Raw genomic sequence first — 22,318 nt, 5'->3', positions numbered from 1 at the left:
TAAATTAATAAATATTTAATCTTTTTAGAATATACAAAAAAAATTACAATGCATATTTTCTCTCTCTCTCTCTCTATATATATATATATATAGAGAGAGAGAGAGAGAGAGAGAGAGTAGAAACAACATATTTATTAATGAAAAATTACAAAAGCTTATTAAAATATATCCTCTTTCTTTGTTTCCAATTATTTATTTACAGATGAAAAGGCATTAGAGAGAGTTATACTAGTTAAATATACATACATTTTAAATACATTATTTGTTTACCAAAAAATATATATTTTGTGTTTTCAACAAGATGAAACAAATTATTTATTATAATTTTTTTATTAATTAATGTTTATTCTTTGAGATATTCCATCATACTAATCATACATAAGTTATCGAGCTGTTCTGTCAATTGGTGCTTGCAGGGTTGTTCTCTAACCATAACAACCCACCACAGAAAACCACTGGGACTGTCTATCCGACACAGACACATGCTTGGCATCTCAATGAGTAAAGCTTAAAGAACAGAGCCCCACAGGGCAGCACAGGACGATTCCCCATCACTGGCAGGCTGCACAGAGCATCAGAATTGATGATGATTAAGCTTTACCACCAACTGGAAGGCATATTAGGTAGAAAAGTGAGCAGGATTAACAAAAGAGTTTATTTTTCTTATTCGAAGTGAAAAAGACATGACCTTCCATTCTGTCTGTGACGCATTAAGCGAACATGAATCACCCTGAGCTCTGACTGAGCTCACGTCACTCGAGAAGTTTGATATCACACCTCCAGATGCTCCTGGTGGGCTAGGGACCACATGACATGTGATTATGCACTCTCATCTGTCCCCTGTGCGACATAATGACTCGAGCTGCTAAAAAGGTCTGTTTCAAACTGACGTAATGGCTGTGGCCCAAATCCTGAGAACTGGCAGTCACAAAACAATGACAATCACAAAAAAGGGAAACAGTCCAGAGACAAAAACTAAGAAAACAGGGAAACAAGGATGCACTTAGAATTGCCTGTTAACAGGAAAAACAGGACACAGCAGTGAGTGTGTGAGAGTCTCTAACTTAAATAGTCTACCTAATTGCAAACAAGTGTGTCTGTAATTAGTCCCTAGGCAGGGGGTTATGGGAAATGGAGTCCGGGATTGAGTGGCAAAGGTATGAGATGGCACATGGGCACTCCATCTGGAGATTGTGACAATATAATAATATACAGCAATTTTTTACTATTATGTATAAAACATAACTACATCTGGATTCACAAAATAGTTAAATATTGGTCATCAAACACTATGTATACACAATTTATATCGAACACTCAGATGTTCTGTTAATATAAAGTTATAAAGAAAAAAGCAGGTTTGTCATAATTACTGCAGATATCCTCGAGAAAAACTGTTTATGGGGGAGCTTTGAATGTTGCATTTGATGATGGGAGATTCAAAATGGTTAAAAAAAAGATATCCTGGACATCCCTAGTGGGGGAAAAAAGTACTTCTTGTTAAAGACTGTCATTTTTATATATTCTATTATTTGCTGTATGACTGTCATCCACCTGGCACTGTGGAAAAATGTGCATCTCCATTGTCAGTCATTCAGAGTGGCATCAGAGCGCCATCAGTTATGACTTGACTGTACTGACGACTACTTGTTCACGCTACCAAAAGCAACTAGTTCTGGAGTGGAGCGGCACTACAAGTCAATACAAAGCTCTTAGTGTCATTAGATTTTCTCTCTCCAATTGTAAACACACTTTTGTCATCAAGGCAGAACCTTAAAAAGTATTGTACTTAAAAAACGTCTAAGCTGTTAACTAAGAATGACTCAAAGTTAGATAGTCAGCAGTGTTGGCTACATAAAATGACTGAGGTTTTGCCATTAAACAAGTTTGATTGTTCTCTTCTGTCTTCACAGCACCTTCCAGTAGGAAGCCTGGAGATGCACTCATCATCTCTGACATAAAGAAAGGCAGCGTGGCGCACAGGTACCACCTTAAATCATTGTCTTGCAACATATCTCCTTTAAAATGCACTCTGAAATTCTATAGAAACTCTAAACTCCTGCATAATAACTCGTGCTGTATAGAGCCTCAAGCACAACTACACCCACCATCATCTCACGCTTTGCTATATTAAAGAAAAATACATAATAGATGGATTACATTTTCTACCAAGTGCACAATGTTTTACTAAATATAACACACTCTGAAAAAAAATAACATCCTCCGATCATTTTGACTCAGCATAACTTATAATAAAATTTAAAAAAGAGAGTTAAAAAGTTTTGAAAAGCTTTGAAAATTATTGTGCTTTCTTTGAGTTGCCTAACATAACTTATTTTTGTATTTTTCACAGTATATATGATATGCTTTGAAAGTTTGGAGACACTATTTTATTTTATTTTTTTAAGAAATGTATACTTTTAGTTACCAACACTATTAAAAATGGAGGTGCTTTAAGATGCCATAGAAGAACCTTTATGTCTAAATGGTTCCATAAAGAACCTTTAACATCTGAAAAACCTTTCTGTTTCACTAAAGTTTCTTTATGGCAAAGAAGGTTCTTCAGATTATAAAAAAGTAAGAAAGAGATGAATCTTTAAAGAACCTTTGACTTGATGGTTCTTCAATGGCATCACTGTGAAGAACCTTTTAAGCACCTTTATTTTTAAGAGTAAGGAATGCATTAAATTGATCAGAATTTCTTTTGAACTTTCTACTCAACGGAGGGTATCCACAAAAAACAGCACAACTTGCAACATTTATAATATTAAGCACCAAATCAACATATCGGAATGATTTCTGAAGGATCATGGGACACTGAAGACTGGAATAATGACTGCTGAAACTTCAGCTTGGCACACTCTCATCCAAATCAGCTCTTCACCCGTGCCTTAAATAGCATCGACTAGACCCAAATGGCGAATATAATGACATCTGCGCACAGAATTGAGCATGACTATGAGTGTATGCTATCTGCATCGACCTGTGAAAGCTTACTTATGCATATAAATGCTAATTTTCTCTAGGCTATAGAGGAGAGCTTCTGATTGAGTGCGGCTGGGAGAACGTGTAACCCTCCATATTGACATAAATCTCAGCGGCTGCCCTGAGGAAAAGTGTAGAGTGCTGTTTGAATGCATTGTTGTTGATTGTGAGGTCTATACGGGGCTGTTTGCAGTAAAATCTAATCTAGCTGTATTGACTAGCTTACATTTCACTCATAGCTCGAGTTACAGTTTCAATACAAGTTTCAGGTTGGTAAGCTTTTTAAATTTATTTGAAAGAAGTCTCTTATGTAAGTATGCACCTATTTGATAAAATATATATATATATATATATATATATAGAGAGAGAGAGAGAGAGAGAGAGAGAGAGAGAGAGAGAGAGAGAGAGAGAAAATATACACAAATAATATAAGTAATTCTAATTTCTAAAATTAGAAATATTAAATCTTTTAACTTTTTTCTGAATAAAAATTTTCTGAATTTTCAGTTTCACTACTCCAGTCGTCAGTGTCACATAGTCCTTCAGAAATCATATAATATGCTGATTTAGTGCTCAAGAAACATTTCTTATTATTATCCATGTTGAAAAAATTAACATTTTTATAGAAACCTTGATACATTTTTTTTCAGGATTCTTTAATAAATAGAAAGTTCAAAATCATTTATTTACTGTCAATTTTGACCAATTTAATTGATCCTTGATTTAAAAAAAATAATAATTTATTGGTTAAAACAGAAATGTACATTCCTTTCTCAAGCTCAGCTTTCATTTCTAACATAGGCTAATAAAGCTGAAATAAAGAAAAAACAAATCTCCATGGTAATAGTTAGGGCTGTTGGGGGAGGCTTTATAGCGGTATAAGTACTTACTTTCAGCACACATACTCTAATTTCCCATTCTTTTACATAATAGAACTAGAGTTTAGAGAGTAATATAGTTTACTTGATAATTATGCGGGGAGGAAAGAGAACTGGGTTATGTACACAGTGGAGTAGTTAAATACAGGTCTGTCCGTCTCTGTATTTAGATGCCTATGTAAGATGGCCTTGGCTCTCGCAGTCTTTCACATATTGCTCTCCTCTATTTCAGCTCTATTTAAGGAGTCCAAAAATAAGTGAGCCATTTAATATGATGAAGTGGTGAAATAATTGTGAATTCAGGCAGGATTACATCTCTGTGTCTAATCTGAATATAGAATGGAACACAATTATGGCCAATACGATAAAAGTCAGTTGTTGCTGGGGGGTTTTTTCTCGCGCTTCGGATCTACCTCAGTGCCTCTGGCTGCTCTTTACTCTGTGCCGTGGTCAATACACTGAATAATGGATGTGTTTTTTTTTTGCAGAATGTGAGCTCAGACTACAATGAAATGAGTGTAAATATCTGCGTAAATATCTGCGTAAGGGAGAAAATAAAAGACGAAATGGAGATGTATTGCATGGTTGAGGCAATGTTAAACATTTATGCTTGTAACTCTTTTTTTCTTGTCCTCTTTCAAAGAACGGGCACCCTGGAGCTGGGGGATAAGCTTTTGGCAATAGACAACATCCGTCTGGACAACTGCTCCATGGAGGACGCCGTTCAAATCCTGCAGCAGTGCGAAGACCTGGTTAAACTCAAGATCCGCAAGGACGAGGACAACTCAGGTACCTCTGAGCCTCTGCAACTACAACCCCCAGATGGACGCAAATTAACACTAAAAGCCCCCATGCCAAGATAGAAGACCTCAGCAAAGACGTCTAATGCAAACGTTTGTTTGCCAGGATCAAGATACAGAATAAGCTATTAGGACCTGACTGATTAGCTTCCTCTAATATAATCTGGTTTCAAAGATACGGCAAGGACAGAAAAAGGACGAGAATAGAAAAAACATGGCAGCATTAAAAGAGGAGCTGACCAATGTAGAGAAAAAAAATTAGATATTAGATAAGATATTTTTCAATTAACATGAGTATATAGTTGTGTATATTTATATTAATGATATATTATATATTAATATAATAACCATATAATAAAATAATCTTATATACATTATATATGTACATTTTATAAATAACATATGTAAATATATATATATATATATATTGGAGAAAAAGGGACTTTCATGAAATTTTTTTGATTAATTGTCCTGAGCGAACTGTTGAATCAAAGTAATGATGGTTAATTGAAACGGACAACTTGAAATGATTCATGGAAATGAATTGATCTTACCAGCTCTTCCTCCGTCTAAATCTGAGATAGGACAGACAGACAATCAGTCTTGTCTGATATTTGCAAATCATTAGACAAGAATAGATTGGGAAATTAGTTTAATAACACGCTCTTTAGAGAACTTAATGGAAAGGTAAAAGCACATTAAAAACGGCATGATGTTATACACAGTGTTGCTTAAAGGTTAGGATTTCACACATTAATAAATGAATAGTACTTTAGAAAGACTGACTGAGATCACATTGCTAGCTAATTCTACTCATTTATGGGTCAATCCTGCTATTGAACACATTCATTTACAGAATAACAGATTCATAGCTTTATATCACCTGGAAAATCATGAATATATTAAACTGATATATCGCCCTGCCTTAGTGCATAGCTACTGCTTGATGATTTTTTTTAACAGATAAAAGTATGTTCCTTCCTGACATCTTTCTTTTTACAGCTATAGTTCATTAAAAAGTCAGCCTTATGTCATTCTAAACCCAGCTGACTTTCTTAAACACAACTAGCCTCTATTTCAAGTTGTTGAGACTCTGAGGGATTGAAGTGGCTCTGCGGCTGGAAATGTCACAGTGAGATCTTTATTATCTCCAAAAGACCTTCTGGTAAACCTTTCACTTCTTCTGCTGGACTAAAACGACATACACATCTCCCCTCGCTCCCACAACCTCACAATCCATCCCTAACACTATAAACATTGTGCAAATAGAAGAAAATGAGGTTTAATTGCTTCAATTTAATGCTCGTTTGGTTCAATTATCCGATTAGAAACCCTTGGAACCCTCATCTAGCTTTCTCCAAAGCATTTACCCACAATCCTTTGCTACAGAGGCGTTATGCTAGCACTATAAAGCAGAACTGCGAATCACTTTTATTGGCATTCATATTTATTATATGATGCTATTCATCTCATGTTATACAGGACATCTATTGTGTCCATGAAAGGGCACCTTGTGTGTTTCAGTTCCTCATGTCCAAAGCCAGAGGCTCGTTTAGATCTTTCGCACTCTCATTCATTTTTACAAGGCACTTTTTTAGAGATGTGACAACAAATCGTCAGTCTGAGAAGAGGCAGTGATGACTGGCGTGTTAAATGAGGGTAATTTCCCTCCCATCTCTCCATTAGTTCATCGTCAAATAAAACAGGCATAATGAGCCGACCTCATGTTAACGAACATCCCCAGACCCCCAGCATATACAGATAAACACACACATATACAGCCAGAGCTGCTGTGATCTGACTCATATCAGCCCTTCATTAGTATGTGGGTGTGGGTGAGAGATGACATCGATTGCCCTGAGGATCTGTGCCTTTTCCTCTAGTTTCTCTTCAGCGCATTTCCTTCTCGGTGTAAGCCATGTCAGAACAGGCAGGTTGACCTCTTAATTGATGTTGAGCATTTTGTATCAGCGCCATGAATATTTTATAGAAATGTAGTCTCGTCTGTTTGCTGAGCTCATGCAAAATGAGTTCAGTCTTATAATTAATTTACATTATGATTCCTGTAGCTCAGCTGGCACGGGGACACACATACTGATATCAAATACAACTTGAATGCATTAAGTCACTTCGGGCAAAATGAAATGTCTGACATTTAGTTTTTTTGAAATGCATTGTGGGTCCAGGATAATGGAGGTTTTGTTCTGCTTTGGATTTGGATTTGCAGTATCCATTTTTGAAATGGATCACAGAGCCAATATCCCATTTTTTGTATTATGCATGTGAATATCTCCATTTTGCCAATCCCTTATATTTTTCTGTTTCTCATTTTTTGCTTTTATTTTCTGGATGCACCACTTCTATTATCTTCCATCATTCTTTTCTCCAATTGCCTTTACTTCCTTTCCCATTCTTTCCACCATTACTCTCTAGTTTATTGCTTTTTTGAGCATAATCAGTTTTCTCTTTTTCATTTTTAGTTTAGTTTTTTAGGGTTGTCAAGTCAATTAGCAATTTTAATCAAATTACATAACTTGCTGATTATTCCAATTAAATATATGCAATCTGAAAATTCTATTTTTATAACAACAATTTATAATAATAATAAATGTATACATTTGTATATAAATTATCTTCAGCAAATATTTATATATACTGAGTCAAGTCTAATTAATATTGCATTTATATGTGTGTGTGTGTGTGTGTGTGTGTGTGTGTATGTGAGTATATGTATATGAAATTGCAATTATTAAATATAATAAAATGATAATGTATTATAATAAATCTATAATTTATTTAATAAATTATCTTCAGTAATTTAAATAATTTATATTGCAATTATTTTATATTACTTTATATATATATTTTTTTATTAAAAAAAATGGCAGATGGCATGCTAAGGTAGTTGCTAAATAACTTTTTTTTTAAGGGACTTAGCAAATAGTCAATGGTGGATTAAATTTACATCTCTAGTATTTTTATCCCATTACTATTTGTTTTCCTTTCAGTTTTCTTTCACGTTTTCTCTCCACGTATCTCTTATTTTGGGGTCAATCCTCCTCCATCCTCCCTCCCTCCCTCCCCTCCTTACCTCCTCTCTCTGTCCGGTGTTGTGAGGGGTGTCTTCGCTCTGCTCTCTGCCCCTCTGTGAGGTATCCTACGTGATGGCAGTGTTGATAGGGACGCCCGTGTGCTGTTGGCCTGTGTTGCAGACGAGCAGGAGAGCTCTGGTGCCATCATTTACACTGTGGAGCTGAAACGCTTCGGCGGGCCGCTTGGCATCACTATCTCGGGCACCGAGGAGCCCTTCGACCCCATCATCATCTCTAGCCTCACTAAAGGTGGCCTGGCCGAGAGGTATAGCTCTGTTCAAATCTTCAAGCCTGTCAAAATTGAACAAATATCACATTTAATCTATCTACATAGGGTATAGAGGTAGAATTCAAGTTATATATTAATTAGGGCTGTCACTTTTGTGAAAAAATCATTTTCGATTTTTTTTAAGACATAAGTGTTCATTGAATCGATTGTAAAATCGATTTTCCATGTCTAAAAAAAAAGACCTTTTTCAACGTCAAATAACGGACGAACGTAAAGAGAGTGCCGGAAATGCACAAGTCAGCAGTATTTCTTATTTATTGGCATGAAGTTTCGTGCAGAATAACAAACAGCAACAGGAGTGCAACATTCTCGAAAAAATATATATGCAAAGGGGACGGCTGCCATAACAAAAGAAAAACATCACTATTTTTAATAATGATTCAATCCATTTCAAACAACTGTTCAGTTCTTGATATGTTCAACTGTTGAGAAGACGCGCTCCGACCGCACTGATGTCTCAGGGACACTCAGGTACAGCTGCGCAAGGTGGGGGTATTACTGCCAATTTTCAACCACACAAGCTGGTCGCTGTCAGCTTGCAATGGTCCTTTTCATAACTCAGAATATCCTGTAACTAGATGCAGAATATCCTGTAACTAGACGCTCTATTCGCATTTGGTGTGAACGCAGCATAAGAGGTCGCTTTCGACGTCACTGGGTCTTATAGGTGCGTAAAATTGCTGGTATTTTCTGTCTAGCTTTCGCAAGGCATACTGCACTTTCGTAATTCTTTATTTTCTTTTTCTGCTTGTTTGTGAGTTTTGTTACATCTATATTTTTTAATTGTTTAATTATTTTAAAATTAATAGTGTACATATTTGGTTAAAATCGATTCCCTATTTTCATTTTCGAAACTGTTTTTGGTTGGTCCGATCGATTGTGCAATCGATTTTCGAACTAAAAGTGACAGCCCTAATATTAATATATTCTAAAATATTAATTCCTAGTTGTTAATAAATATATATATATATATATATATATATATATATATATATATATATAGTTATATTTTACATTTATTCATTCATTTTTCTTTATTTACTCAAAGATTACCGAATATGTTAATGTATTACCTGCAGGCAACATGAGAGATTAATTGCAGTTAAGTATTTAAATCTATGAAAAGCCTTGGTGATTTTCAATTAAATCTTGTTTTTCAACTACAAAAAGGAAATGGGAGAAAGATGCACTGCAGTTGAAAGATATTTGGTGTGCTCTTGTCTCCACAGGACCGGTGCCATCCACATTGGTGATCGCATCCTGGCCATTAACAGCAACAGTCTAAAGGGCAAACCTCTCAGTGAGGCCATCCACCTGCTGCAGATGGCAGGGGAGTCCGTCACACTGAAGATCAAGAAGCAGGGAGAATGTGAGTGCTGACACGCACACTTACGGCCAAATGGCTCTTTATTTGAACTCACTTCTTATAAAAAAACCTTACAAGCTGAAGGCTTGTGATAATTTTTTATACAAACATATAAACAGTGCCTTTGTATGAATCTCCTTACAAAATAAGTATTTTATTATTTGTATAAAAATTTATTTATTTTATTGATATTTTGGGGTATGTAGTTAAGGTTACTTAATTATCATACTTGTTTTGTGTTCTTTTAAAATTTAAATTGTCATTTACTATTTTTCTAAAACATTATTGTCTATATTTCCCAAACTTTTGACTGGCGCATTCTTTACTCTTATTATCTCTGTCACTCTTTCTCATCCATTAACTCCCAAAGTACTGTACATCTTGGTAGCTCAAAGCAATAAAAGCTTTAAGCTAGTAAAAAGCAATAAAGCTGCCTAGCCGTGAGTCAATTAAAGCCTAAGGTCTGATTAGTTTGGTCTCCATCTATCATATACTGTAAACTGGCAGTAGACGAGGTAAAGTTCCTTATCCAAGAATAAAAGATCAAATGAGCACTGATTTGTGTGCCCAATATTCTGTTCTCTGGTCTATTGACTGTGATCCATGGGCTGAGTCAATCGTTGTCTTTATTTCCTTCTTTCTATAGTGGCAAGCCCAAAGCAGCCCTCAGTAACGGAGCGTTTGAACGATCTGAGCGATATGGAGGATGACGGTCAGGCTGGGCAGAAACTCGGTAAACTCTCAGACATCTATTCCACCACCATTCCCAGCGTGGATAGTGCAGTGGAATCCTGGGACGGCTCCGCCATGGATGCCACCTTCAGCACCCAAGGTAAATCTGAGTGAGATTTTGAACTTTTTACGAAATGCAATGTGTTTCTGCCTTTCAGATTTGAATAAGCTTTATCACAGTAAGTAAGTCTCAGTACCCCTTGGGCAAAAATTTGATTGAAGCTACTGTACATGCTTTGGCACAACAACGTGAAAACTAAAATTACTTCTGTAAATTATTTGTTTAAAATTATATATACGTGTCAAAGCTGAATAAATAAGCTTTCCATTGATGTATGGTTTAAGATCGGACAATATTTGGCTGAGATCTGAGAACTATCTGAAAATCTGGAATCTGAGGGTGCAAAAAAAAAATCTAAATTGCCTTCAATTTGTCCAAATGAATTCTTAGCAATGCATATTACTAATCCAAAATTAAGTTTTGATATATTTATGGTAGGAAATGTACAAAATATCTTCATGGAACATGATCTGTACTTAATATCCCAATGATTTTTGGCATAAAAGAAAAATTGATAATTTTGGCTATTGCTTAAAATATACCCCAGCGATTCATATTTTAGCATCAATTACTCATACTCATGCCATTCTTTTTTCTTTAAGAAAACATAAAAAAAGAGGTTTAGCAAAAAAAAAAAGTCTACTATTTGCAATAAAAATGGAGCTGCAAAAATGACTAAATTCATCAGAGCACTCCAATCTCATTGGCACCTGGATATATTCAAATAAAGCACATAATGATGAATGTTAGCAAATCCAAATGAGATTTCAGATCATAACTTTTTTAATCACATTTATGGTGCTTTTACGACCTAATTGTTGTACTTTTTGGAATTTAACAGTTCTTATACCCATTTACTTTTACTGTATTGAGAAGCCTGGTCAGCATTTTTTTTTCTTTTGTTCTATTGAAGAACAAGACAAGTATTTTGTTTTGAGTGTTAGATATATATTAGGGATGGTAAGATTCACTGTTTCACATCGGTGCATCAGCATAAAACTGAACAATGTGATACATTCCTTAAAAAAAAAGTGTGCATCGAATAATTCTATTATGGAGCTTTAAAAAAAAGACCACTTTTATGGGGCTTTTTGTTGTATTTTTGACAACATAACGACATGAGAGTGAGTAAATAATGACAGAATTTGTCCCTTTTAATATCACACTGATGCACAATACAGGCTTTTTTAACCTGGTAGGGGTTCTTCACGGTCACCATGGTAACACCACCTGTTCTCTCACATTAGCTACAACACCAGCAGTGTTGGTCCCATTGCATCCTGGGGGTTCTGATGAGTCCCAGCAGGTCTAACGTAGTTTTCCATTCTCTTTGGACCTGCAGATATGTATTTACTCAAGTAATTATTTGGAGTAATCTGCAGTGGGATACGTGTCTTTTATTAAGCCAGCTGGTGGTACAGTGCTGGGGCTAATATGGAAGAATGCATTATTTGACTAAGTGGAAAATGAGTCCTAATGAGCGCTGGGATACACATGGCCATTTGGATAACTCGCCAGTAATGTGTTTGAATTGCAGTCAGCTCTCCTGACACTGAGGCCTCCTGGTCAAAACGAATCGCAATCATCGCTTGCTCTCAGAATGCCAAGTAGGCACATCACACATTTGAATGTTTAATTCAGAGAAATGCTTCCTATTCATTTATGAATATTACATATTAGCATTACTCCCATGCATATCCGTGTAAATGCATATGAGTGAAAATAATTGCTGAAATAACAGTTTGCTAATTGATTCTCCAGGTTTTATTATTTAGAAACAAATGCAAGTATGAAAGGAGTAAGATTTTCTGCAAGTTTTGCTTTGTAGATCATTTCATTTTAAGGCATGCTTTAGAAAATAAAAATAAAAATAATATATATATTAATTTGTGTGTGTGTGTCCAATTAATAATTTTGCTATTTTAGCTCAAATGAATTTTATTATTATTATTTTTATAATTTCAGTTAAACTGAATTTAAATTGAAAATATTAAATTTAATACAGTAATGATGACAATAATAATGAATAATAATGTTTCTTTTTTTATATATAATAATTTAGGTAGTTTACCTAAATAAGTAATAATGATAACAATAGTGAATATGCAGGCACTATTTCCTTTCGGAAATGCAAGTGTAAATATGAATATTGAACATAATTTGAATGTCATCATTTTTCATTTATGTAGAGATTATTAGTTTATCCCAGTTCTGCTGACATACACCTCCACAAAACCACCTTTCGTCTGGAATGTTATTTTCCGTGTCTCTCGCTCTGATGGGGTGGAAAGACACTTTCCGCTCATGTTAACAGGTTCATATGGTTGCTCTCCCCCCTCAGGCAGCGCTGCTCTCTTTCTCTCGCTGCTCCATACATAAATGAATCTCAGATGGTTGCAGAGATATGGAAACCATTCACAGGGAGCAGCAATCTGCCCCTTAAATTATGGATGATGTGGACAGAGCATAAATTTAAGTTTGCTGGCAAACTATTGGCTCTCATGGGATTCAACTAGTACAGCTGTATCCAGAGATAAGGCCGAAGCTGACTCTGAACTTGATACCTGGGAAAGTTCAAGAAACCATATGTCTGATGTCTAATACGATTAATGGCCAATTTTTTTTTTCTACAATATTTTACATATTTATAAATATTATTATTGTTTTATCATTTTATTTTATTTTTCAGACTTGTCTGTCATTTTAACTTTATAATATAGCCTTTTATAATAATAATAATAATAATAATAATAATATTAATACAAATGAATGTTTGATATTTAAAAAAAGAAATTTATTCAGTATACATGCATTAATTTTTTTTTTTTTAAACCCAAGACTACATTAAATACAGGTTCAGTCTACATCACTCTTCTGATGTTTTTTACATTTTCTTATTCAATGTATTCCATTTTCTGTTCAGCTTATTTAATTTATTTAGCATATACCTTTGTTGTTAGTGGTAGTATTAATAAATAATTTTGATCACAAATTTGATCGCAGAACTCATTAACAACCGTGACTTCCTGTTATTTATATTTCTTGTTTTTTCAAGATAACTGGTTTTGTCTTTTTGGTGCATGTCTTATTTGTCAGGACCTGTAGAAAGCAAGGCATAAAAATAATTATAATATAAAATAACATGCTTCTGTATCTGTATAATAATAGTCATTATTTCTGACATTTGGTGCCACTACAGACTCTGCACTGTTGTCCTTTTCTCACCGCTTGTGCATTAATTAGCACTGTGAATTTTCCACGCACAAGATTTCTCACATCCTTTATTCCATACTGAAAATCAATGGACATGCAGCTAGACGTTTTAACTCCGATTCGAGACATTGTTGTTGGTTTTGTTTGCCTGGCTTCTGCACATTGCTGTCTGCGTAGGAGCAACATCAGTAACATGCGGCTGCACACGCACAGTTAGAGGGATATTAATGTCTCATCATTCAGCATCTCCAACACTTCTTTCTTGAAAAAGGGACGCAACACTAAAATAGCTATTGAGAGTCTTATTAAGGATTCCTCCACCTTCTCAAGCCCTGAGGGGTAAGCAAATCACTAGCAGTTAATCCTTATTGAATAGCAAGTGAATCTGAAAACCCCGAGGCTATGCAGAATTCAGCGGTGGTCGCCGAGGGAGAATCAGAGCAAAGCGTATGAAACACAATGCTGTGGCTCCCTCCGGAGATGAGTGTGTGAACACAGCTAGCATGTTGTTCTCTGCTCTCCCTATAGTCTTCATTCTGGCCTCCAGCAGTCTTGAGCCAGATTAATGATGGGAGCCTGGGAACCTGTGCTTCCAGGAGCTTCTGTGTCGGTGTTGTGCGAGAGTACAGCATAATACACTGGAACAGTTTATTGCCGTAGCTTTCACTTACACTCTCTCTCGCTCTACCCCTCATTCACAGTCAAATATATTTTAGGGATTTTTTTTCTTTTATCAGCAGGCTAATTGTGTGCAGGGTACAAAAGTACATGCCAAGTGCCAAATGCAAGTAAAATTGTGACCTTCAGCATGAGCCACAGCAATGCATTTTTCATTCAATTTATTTATTTGTTTACTTATTGTAATACTTTTTAGTTTAGTTTTTATTTCAGTTGAATTTAAAAACACAAATAAATTGCTCATTATTATTATCATCATCATCAATAATATTTAGTTACAGTTAGTTATTAGTTTTGTTTCAGTGAATCATATATTTAAATTGAATTTAGCCTTATTATTATTATTTCCATAGAAGTTGGATATTCAGCTGAATGTAGCTATTTTTATTTAGCTGCTATTATTATTATTGTTTTTGTTTCTTTTAGTTATCAGTTTTTATTTTTTCAGTGTAATAATTCTGCTGTTTCATCTAGATTTAATTTACCATTATTATTTCAATGGAATAATAAATGGAACATAATTTAGATCAAACTGCTTACTATTATTAGAAGTAATAGTAATTTATTTTAGTTAATTAGTTATGTTTTAATGTAATTAGCTAATTTATCTTATGCAATATCTGTATGCAATATTCAATCTCATTTTTGTTCTTGCTGAGTAAAACATATTCGTGTCGGACAGAAACTTGGGCCACCTAAGCCAATTTTTTTTCTACAATATTTTACATATTTATAAATATTATTATTGTTTTATCATTTTATTTTATTTTTCAGACTTGTCTGTCATTTTAACTTTATAATATAGCCTTTTATAATAATAATAATAATATTAATCCAAATAAATGTTTGATATTTAAAAAAAGAAATATATACAGTATACATGCATTTAATTTAAGTAATAGTAATTTATTTTAGTTATTAGTTATGTTTTAATGTAATTAGCGAATTTATCTTAATTTAATTTAGCATTATTATTAATTAAATGGAACAATTAATTTATTTAATTGGAACTGAATTTAGCTAAAAAACACTATTATTATTATTATCATTATTAATAATAAAAATATATATTTTTTATTAAGTTATCCATTTTGTTTCAATGTAATCATTAAGCTATTTTATCTGAATTTAATTTAGCATTATTATTAATTCAATGGAACAATGAATGGAACTGAATTTAATTCAAACAGCCCACTATACTATTCTTTTACTACTATTTATTAGTTTTGTTTAAGTGGAGTTATTTACATATTTTGTCTAACATTTTTTGTTGTTATCATTATTGTTGTATTTTTTCCACAAATACAATATATGTATTATTATGTTAAAATGCAGTTTCATGGCAAATAAAAAATATTTATGGCTAGTGCATTTTCTCAATTCACCCACTATTGGCAGAAGTAGCAAACAAGACATTTTGGATTGCTTGTGTGTGTTTGTTTCAGCTCCAACAGGTTTCCAGGCATCGGGCTACAGTTTCCACAGCCATGAGTGGAGGAATGCCAAGCCCGGCCGCGGCAGCCTCTCCCCGGTGAACAGCAGCCGGCAGAGGAACAACATCCTGCCGGACTTTGGACTCGGTGTGGATGAATGGGACAGGCCAAGCGCTAGCGGGTACACTAATAAACTATGTATAAATTATACACAATAGTTTATATACACATTCCAATATAATAATGAATCTTTTTTTTTCATAGGATTAGTTCACTATTTACTAGTCGTCATGTCTTTCCATACTCATATGCTGTTATTTTCATTCATTAAACATTTATGGACCTTGACAGTTTTATTAATTATCATTGTTCAAGAGCTACATGGAAGATCTTCAGAGATTCTTCTTTTGTTTAGCAGAAAAGAAATCAAGGTCTGGGTAAAACCTGGTCAGATATTAAAGGGGGCATCGGATGCCCATTTTGAGATGATTCTTTAGGGTCTTAATGAAAAGTCTATATCATACTTTCTCAATGGTAGGGTAAAAAACACCCTTTTTACCTTGTCAAAGTCAGCTCTGTTTTCAGCACACAGTTCTAGTCTGTGTTGCTTTAAATGCTAATGAGCTCTGCTAACCCGCCCCCTCTTCTGTGGGGTGACATGCAGACTGTAAACAGCAGCCGCGAAACTGGCTAACTAGCACATTATTAGGAAAGGCGATTTGCAAAGATTCATAAAAACCAAGACCTCCTTATGTAGATGAAGCTGGATCACGAATCATTTGCACGAAGATAAACGTATTTAGGCAGATTTTTGGGGATCTGCGCATTCCTTTCAAAAACTAAAGTAACGTTAATCCTCTGCATCTTCAGCTGCTCAGATGTCAGGAGTAAATGATTTAAATGATGAGATTACATCCAACAACAAAACGCCTCAATCGCTTAATCTGAGACATTCTTGTCTTCCCCTTCACCGGAGTAGACACAATGGTGGACTGCTCACAGCTCACTCAGGGCGGGTCTTAGGTAAGATGTCCTTGTCAATCGACTATCGGGGGAGGGGCCTGTGCAGAACTATGTCATTCTGACAGGAATCTCAGAACAGACTGACTTGAGAAAGGGGATTTGTAAAATAGGGATTTTTTTTTAAAACCACTGGGTGGATTTTTATCATTATAGGATGGATGGGTACACACACTTCCAACGCACATTTATGTTTAAACAACAACAAAAGTGAATTTTGCATCCAATGACCCCTTTAAGAGTATATTAAGGCCGCCAGGTCTATTTGATGGTTTAATGTGATGACTTGAATTCATTGAAAGCATTTTATACTACATTAGAGTACACAAGGCTTCTGTCTGAAACAGATTGCAGACATTATTATTCCATAAAACATATAACCACTTTATTTTCCTAAAAATGAAGTACTGAAGTGTCAGTATCCATTGAATCATGGACTAGTTTAGTGCCAGACTCTACAAAAGGCATTGTGCGAAGTCAGTGCTACTTAACCATGTCTATAAAAATGTTTTGTTGATTTCTAAAATTCATTAAATTCAAAAGACAATCTCATACAAGGCCATCAAAACAATTTCTAGAAGTGAACTGACTTTAATATTCACATTAAGTGGGTCTTCGTTTCAACCCAAAATGTGACTCTCAGTCATAATAACTGATCTGCGCGGTACAATCTGCAGCACATTGTATTGTCAAACGCGCTGTTACTGGAGCTTTGATCGATCATTTCTGGGGTGATTCCACTTTATTCTTTGTTGGCTCATACCATTGGATATTTGTAATTCACATTCATTGTACTGTAGATCAAAGACATAAAGGGCCCCTATGCACAGTAATGAAGCCAGCGGCTCTTAGTTTGGAAAAATACCTTTTTAAAGTATTTAGCTGACACTGGAGTTATGATCACCCTTTGAGTTTTCTTCACAGGATTGTACCGTTTCCATTTAATGGTGACTGTGAGCTGCCTTAAAGTCAACATGAAATCAAAGCTGACCTCATTTCATTAGTTTCTTAATACACATCCCTGGTCTTACTGTGCACAGTTCATCTGCGCATACTGTGCCAACTTTTCACAACCCAGTTAAATTCTGATGAATCAAATCAGGGTTGTAGGAATGAACTGAATGAATTTATTTGTATCACTCTAATATTGAGGTAAAATGAATGCAGACCATTTCATGTTGACATTAACTACAATCACTACAAATGGAGCTACAACAGATCATCTAGAAAACACATCTATATCAGATATACTCTAGAAAAACAGAATATAAACTTGTTCTAAGGAGAAGAAACTACTGCAACTATAAAGCATCGGTCTTTTCAAATATGGTCTGCATTCTGCCATCTGTATTTAAATATGAAGAACTCCTCGTCTTCTCCAGTACATATTTCTTTGTCATTTGAGAATGGTTTTATAATGAAGGCCCTCAAAATGTGTTCTATACAAGATGTCAAGTCTAAAACACTGTGACAGACAGAGAAATGGTTTGACGTTTGTGTTATTGATTGAAGCTGATCTCCCATTACAGGGCATCCACGCTGCCCACCGGTTTAATCTCAGACAGCAGGTGAGGTTCAGTGCTGTGTGCCTGTTAACCTGCACTGCTTCCCCGAACCAATCCGGCCCTTTCACTTCATAACCCAAAGCCCCACAATCCACCAGGACATCACCACCCATCACAGTGTGTCCGATCGCACCGGGTGTGTGTGTATGTGTGTGTATCTCTTTAAGAGCCCCACCATAGCCTGCACAGATCATTGGTTGTCCCTTGCGTTCATCACGCCTGCCTGCTCATTGGCTGCTGCTTTTTTGACGTACCAGGTGGTTAAAACGTCCCGTTTGTGTTTCAAACAGGTTCACTGTGGGACACGACGGGACTGAGCCAGACCAGGAAGAGAACTTCTGGTCCCAAGCGCTCGAAGACCTGGAAACATGTGGCCAATCCGGGATCCTGCGAGAACTTGAGGTAACTCGGGAAGAAAAATGGCATCCATTTGTGTTCATTCCCCTCTACCTACATTCATCCTCTAGCTCTTTCCATTCATCAACCCCACTTCACAATCTTTTTTCAGTAGCATGCTGTACCAACCCTGGTTTTGTGTAACAGCTCCTTCTTTTTCCAGGACAAGCCAGACAGGCTTCTGAATAAGAGAAACCTGGCCATCTTGGTACCCCTTTCCTTTCTTTGGGCTTCCTCTTTTGCTTGTAGCGCTGGCACCCAAGTGTTCTTCTCGTGCTAATGGGTTCAGAGTCTCTCGCTGGGGGCCTGCTTGAAAAGGGGTGGTGGGGGGGGGCTCACAGACAACCACTACTGGCATCCACTTCAGATCCTAGGGGTGCATTCGAGATGAATTATGACGTATTAAAGGTGTAGTTCACCAAGATTCTGTCTTCATTTATTCACAATTATGTTTTTCCAAGCTTATTTACATTCATATAAGAGATAGGTATTGAGTCATTCTGTAGTCATGTATGCAAATATATATATATATATATATATTTTATGTAATTGCTTAAAATGAAATTGTAAGTTAAAATATACATATAAACCTGGAAGTTTCAATAAATTTCAAAGGTGTAATGCTAAAAGCATTAAAATATATAAATTAATTCTTAATTTATAAATAATATAATTTTAGAAAAGAAAGAAAAACAAACATCTCTGTAGTGATTATAATTGTTACAAGTTATGCTCTTTAGTTAAAATTGCTCGTGTGAGTGCAAATTTGAAGAATTTTCTAAATCCATTTTTTTTATCCAGTCACTGCAAATCAGGGTGATTTTAGTATTTATTTATATACTGTTGTAGTATTCATTGATATTTTTAATTAGATTTTTTTTACATTTTGATTTGCAATAACAAATTTGTTTTAGTAATTACGTGAGCTTTCTGCTTCATCTTATTCTAGTTAATTACAAGGTAACTTTTTTAATTTCTGTTTAACATTTTTTCAGCATATTTATTAGTTTATTTATTTATTTATTATTATTATTATTTTCCTCCAGATAACAACACTGCTGGAAATCCCCATTTTTTTATTTTGGTTTTCATTGAAATTTTTGTTTTAGTAATTTAGTGTGAGTTATGCACAGTTAGTACCAAGGTAACAATTTCAGTTTTTTGTTTTTAAGATTAGTTTTTCAGCATTTTTATTTTTTATTTTATTCCAAAACCCTTAAATATCATAAATAATTCATTGGTCAGAAACTGTGCCAATATGTTTACGAAAATTACATCCTCTGTAATGCTTATAACCTATATTTTTCCTCTGGAAAAAAAGGAATTAAATACATAAGTACAAACACCTTTTTTATAAAATAACAATAAAAAAAAAAACATTTGCATTCACTCAGAGCTTGCGGGGGGGAAAAAACATTGGAAAACTAGGTTGCAGTCATTAGACTAATGAACAAATTCTGTCTATTTTAAGGCCATCACATTGTTATCGTTCCAAATGTTGTTACTCAGAAAAACAAGTGGTGAAAGTCTTCGCCTGTTAACAGCACAGCCTGCTGTGAAGAAAATGTGCTCTGACGGCACAGGGACACACTGATATCAGTCTGATATGCGTCTGAGTTTCTCATTGCGGTTATCTTCCCACCATAAAGCAGATCCTCATCTAGTGGGATGCTTGACTCTTAACGAGAACTGAATATGCCAATAAGAATCGAAATATTGCCACATTTGGCTCTGACTGAACTACACGGCAGTATCTCTCATCAACCTCGACATCATGTATTCGCACACAATGTGTACAACTGTAACTGTGAAATTCAAGTGACAGATTCAATACATTTTATTGGTGCAAAGTTCGAATAGTGTTTTTACAAGGCAACTTGATGCAAACGAGATTAGATTTGAGAACCATGAAGGATGAGACACAAAGCTATGGCTTTTTAGTCATTACATTTAAGTCATTTTTAATCATTACTTTTATGATGATTTTGTGGAGCTTGACAGTGTTTTTGCCTAAAAATGCCTTTTAATTTGGAAGAAATATGGGTTTGGAACAACATAAGGGTACGTAAATAACGACAGAATTATAATTTTGCATGAACTATTCCTTTAAATACTATAAAAGATGGATAAAAGGTGAATGGAATGGTTTAATGATTAAAATAGCATAAATTTCTGGGAAAATGGCTTTAGCCTGCTGTTAATTACATTTTATTTTTTGTCAATGTCGTTCAGTAGATTATATCTGCTGTCATGTCGCACATTGTTGGATTTGACATGCTTTGTGGCCAGCCTTGAAACGTTTCATGTAAGCAGATTGATTTTCTTGCCTTCGCTTTATCAGGTACCTAAAGTTAAATGCAGACCACGAGTAGCCGACAGCGCAGAGAAGCTTTTAGTACTCAATGTTAGGAATCGCTTTGAAAGCTCTTCACTTTCCATCCCACTTGTCTGTGGAAATGAGATAAAATCAAAAGCCTTTTCCGCTGAATGTACCCTTTGGCCCTAATTGGATTCGATGAAAGTGTTTGCCTCTGGTTTGTGTCCGTAGAATGTACTATTGAGTTTGAAACGGCCCGAAAAACATTGTACGAAAGTCACACGTTTTCATTTTTCACATGCTGAATTGATTGAATGTGGTGTCAAGATGCATGATTTACATGTCTGATCACTGGTTTAATGATTTTATTTACGCTGCTAATGATCCATCGCTTAGAAGACTTACCTCTTTTGTGTGGTCACCTGTCATTAACCTGGAATCCCATTCCGTGCAGTTTGGGTGAGATTCACGCAAACTAGCAAATGACGGTGGATCGAAGAGAACAAAGGCATGTGGGCTCATGCTAAGCATGATGGAAGAGCTGCAGCAAGGCTTATTGATGTGGAAACAGTTAAATCTTGTGTAGTAGTGTCCTAAGCAAAAGACGAACCAGAACTGGGTTCTTTTTGAAGATCATCTTCAAAGGACTTCAAGAAACATTTAAAAAAAAAGTTTGTTTAATCATTGCCATGGCTTGCCATGGTGGAAGTCGAAGAGGTTCAAACCACCCATTAGTGTGTGAAAATGCATGTTACTAAACGTTTGTGTATCGTCCATCAGCATTTTGTTAACTGACATAATGAGTGTTTATTGATGTTTCACTGTCAATGTAATGTAATTGTTCAAAAGTTTGGAGTTGGTAAGAATTTTTAGGTGATGTTTTAAAAGCATCTTAAGCTCACCAAGCTGCATTCAGTTGATCAAAAATACAGTAAAACAGTAATATTGGAAAACGTATTGTTTTCAGTATTCTTTGATGAATAGAAAGTTCAAAAGAGCAGCATTTTTTGAAATAGAAATCTTTTGAAACCTTATAAATGTCTTTACTTGTCACTTTTGATCATTTGAATGCATCTTTGCTGAATAAAAGTATACATTTTAAAACATAAAATACAGAAAAAACCATACTGATCCTAACTTTTGAACACTTAAATTTACTTAAAAGTGTGTTTTGAATACATTTTGCTTTATAACCTTCTCAGAGCTTATATTTATTCATACTCAGCTCCGTTCCTCATGGTTTTCCCTGTAGGCCACCATCATGTCGGGCAGCTCTTTGAGTTTAAACCACGATCCTGTGCCCACCCGAAGCCATCTGGGCCGCCAGGCTAGCTTTCAGGAACGTGGCAGCAACAAAACACAATACACACAGGCCAACCGCAGCAACACGCTGCCCACTGACGTCGGCAGAAAGGCTTTCGCCATGAGGAGAATGAAGCAGGAGATCAAAGACATCATGTCGCCGACCCCGGTTGAGCTTCATAAGGTGGGAA

General features: G+C 35.3%; 1 protein-coding gene across 12 annotated transcripts in view; it reads left to right on the top strand.

The window, feature by feature from the left end:
* LOC132105699 (glutamate receptor-interacting protein 1-like) overlaps nucleotides 1-22,318 on the top strand; it is a 265,793-nt gene that overhangs the window by 240,266 nt on the left and 3,209 nt on the right. For 5 of the 12 annotated variants that reach the window (XM_059511015.1, XM_059511011.1, XM_059511014.1 and 2 more), the window contains 9 exons: nucleotides 1,914-1,983; nucleotides 4,507-4,652; nucleotides 7,816-8,020; nucleotides 9,274-9,413; nucleotides 10,057-10,242; nucleotides 15,540-15,708; nucleotides 18,077-18,115; nucleotides 18,403-18,514; nucleotides 22,078-22,311. In XM_059511015.1, the coding sequence (XP_059366998.1) occupies nucleotides 1,914-1,983; nucleotides 4,507-4,652; nucleotides 7,816-8,020; nucleotides 9,274-9,413; nucleotides 10,057-10,242; nucleotides 15,540-15,708; nucleotides 18,077-18,115; nucleotides 18,403-18,514; nucleotides 22,078-22,311 (1,301 nt within the window). Of the gene's footprint in view, nucleotides 1-1,913; nucleotides 1,984-4,506; nucleotides 4,653-7,815; nucleotides 8,021-9,273; nucleotides 9,414-10,056; nucleotides 10,243-15,539; nucleotides 15,709-18,076; nucleotides 18,116-18,402; nucleotides 18,515-18,671; nucleotides 18,804-22,077; nucleotides 22,312-22,318 lie in introns of those variants that run through there. The other 7 variants (XM_059511016.1, XM_059511010.1, XM_059511019.1 and 4 more) reach the window with 5 other exon arrangements.

This window comes from Carassius carassius, chromosome 26 (assembly GCF_963082965.1).
Source record: "Carassius carassius chromosome 26, fCarCar2.1, whole genome shotgun sequence".
Lineage (NCBI taxonomy): Eukaryota > Metazoa > Chordata > Actinopteri > Cypriniformes > Cyprinidae > Carassius > Carassius carassius.
The sequence above is the reverse complement of the archived record's forward strand: the minus strand, read 5'-3'. Positions and strand labels throughout refer to the sequence as shown.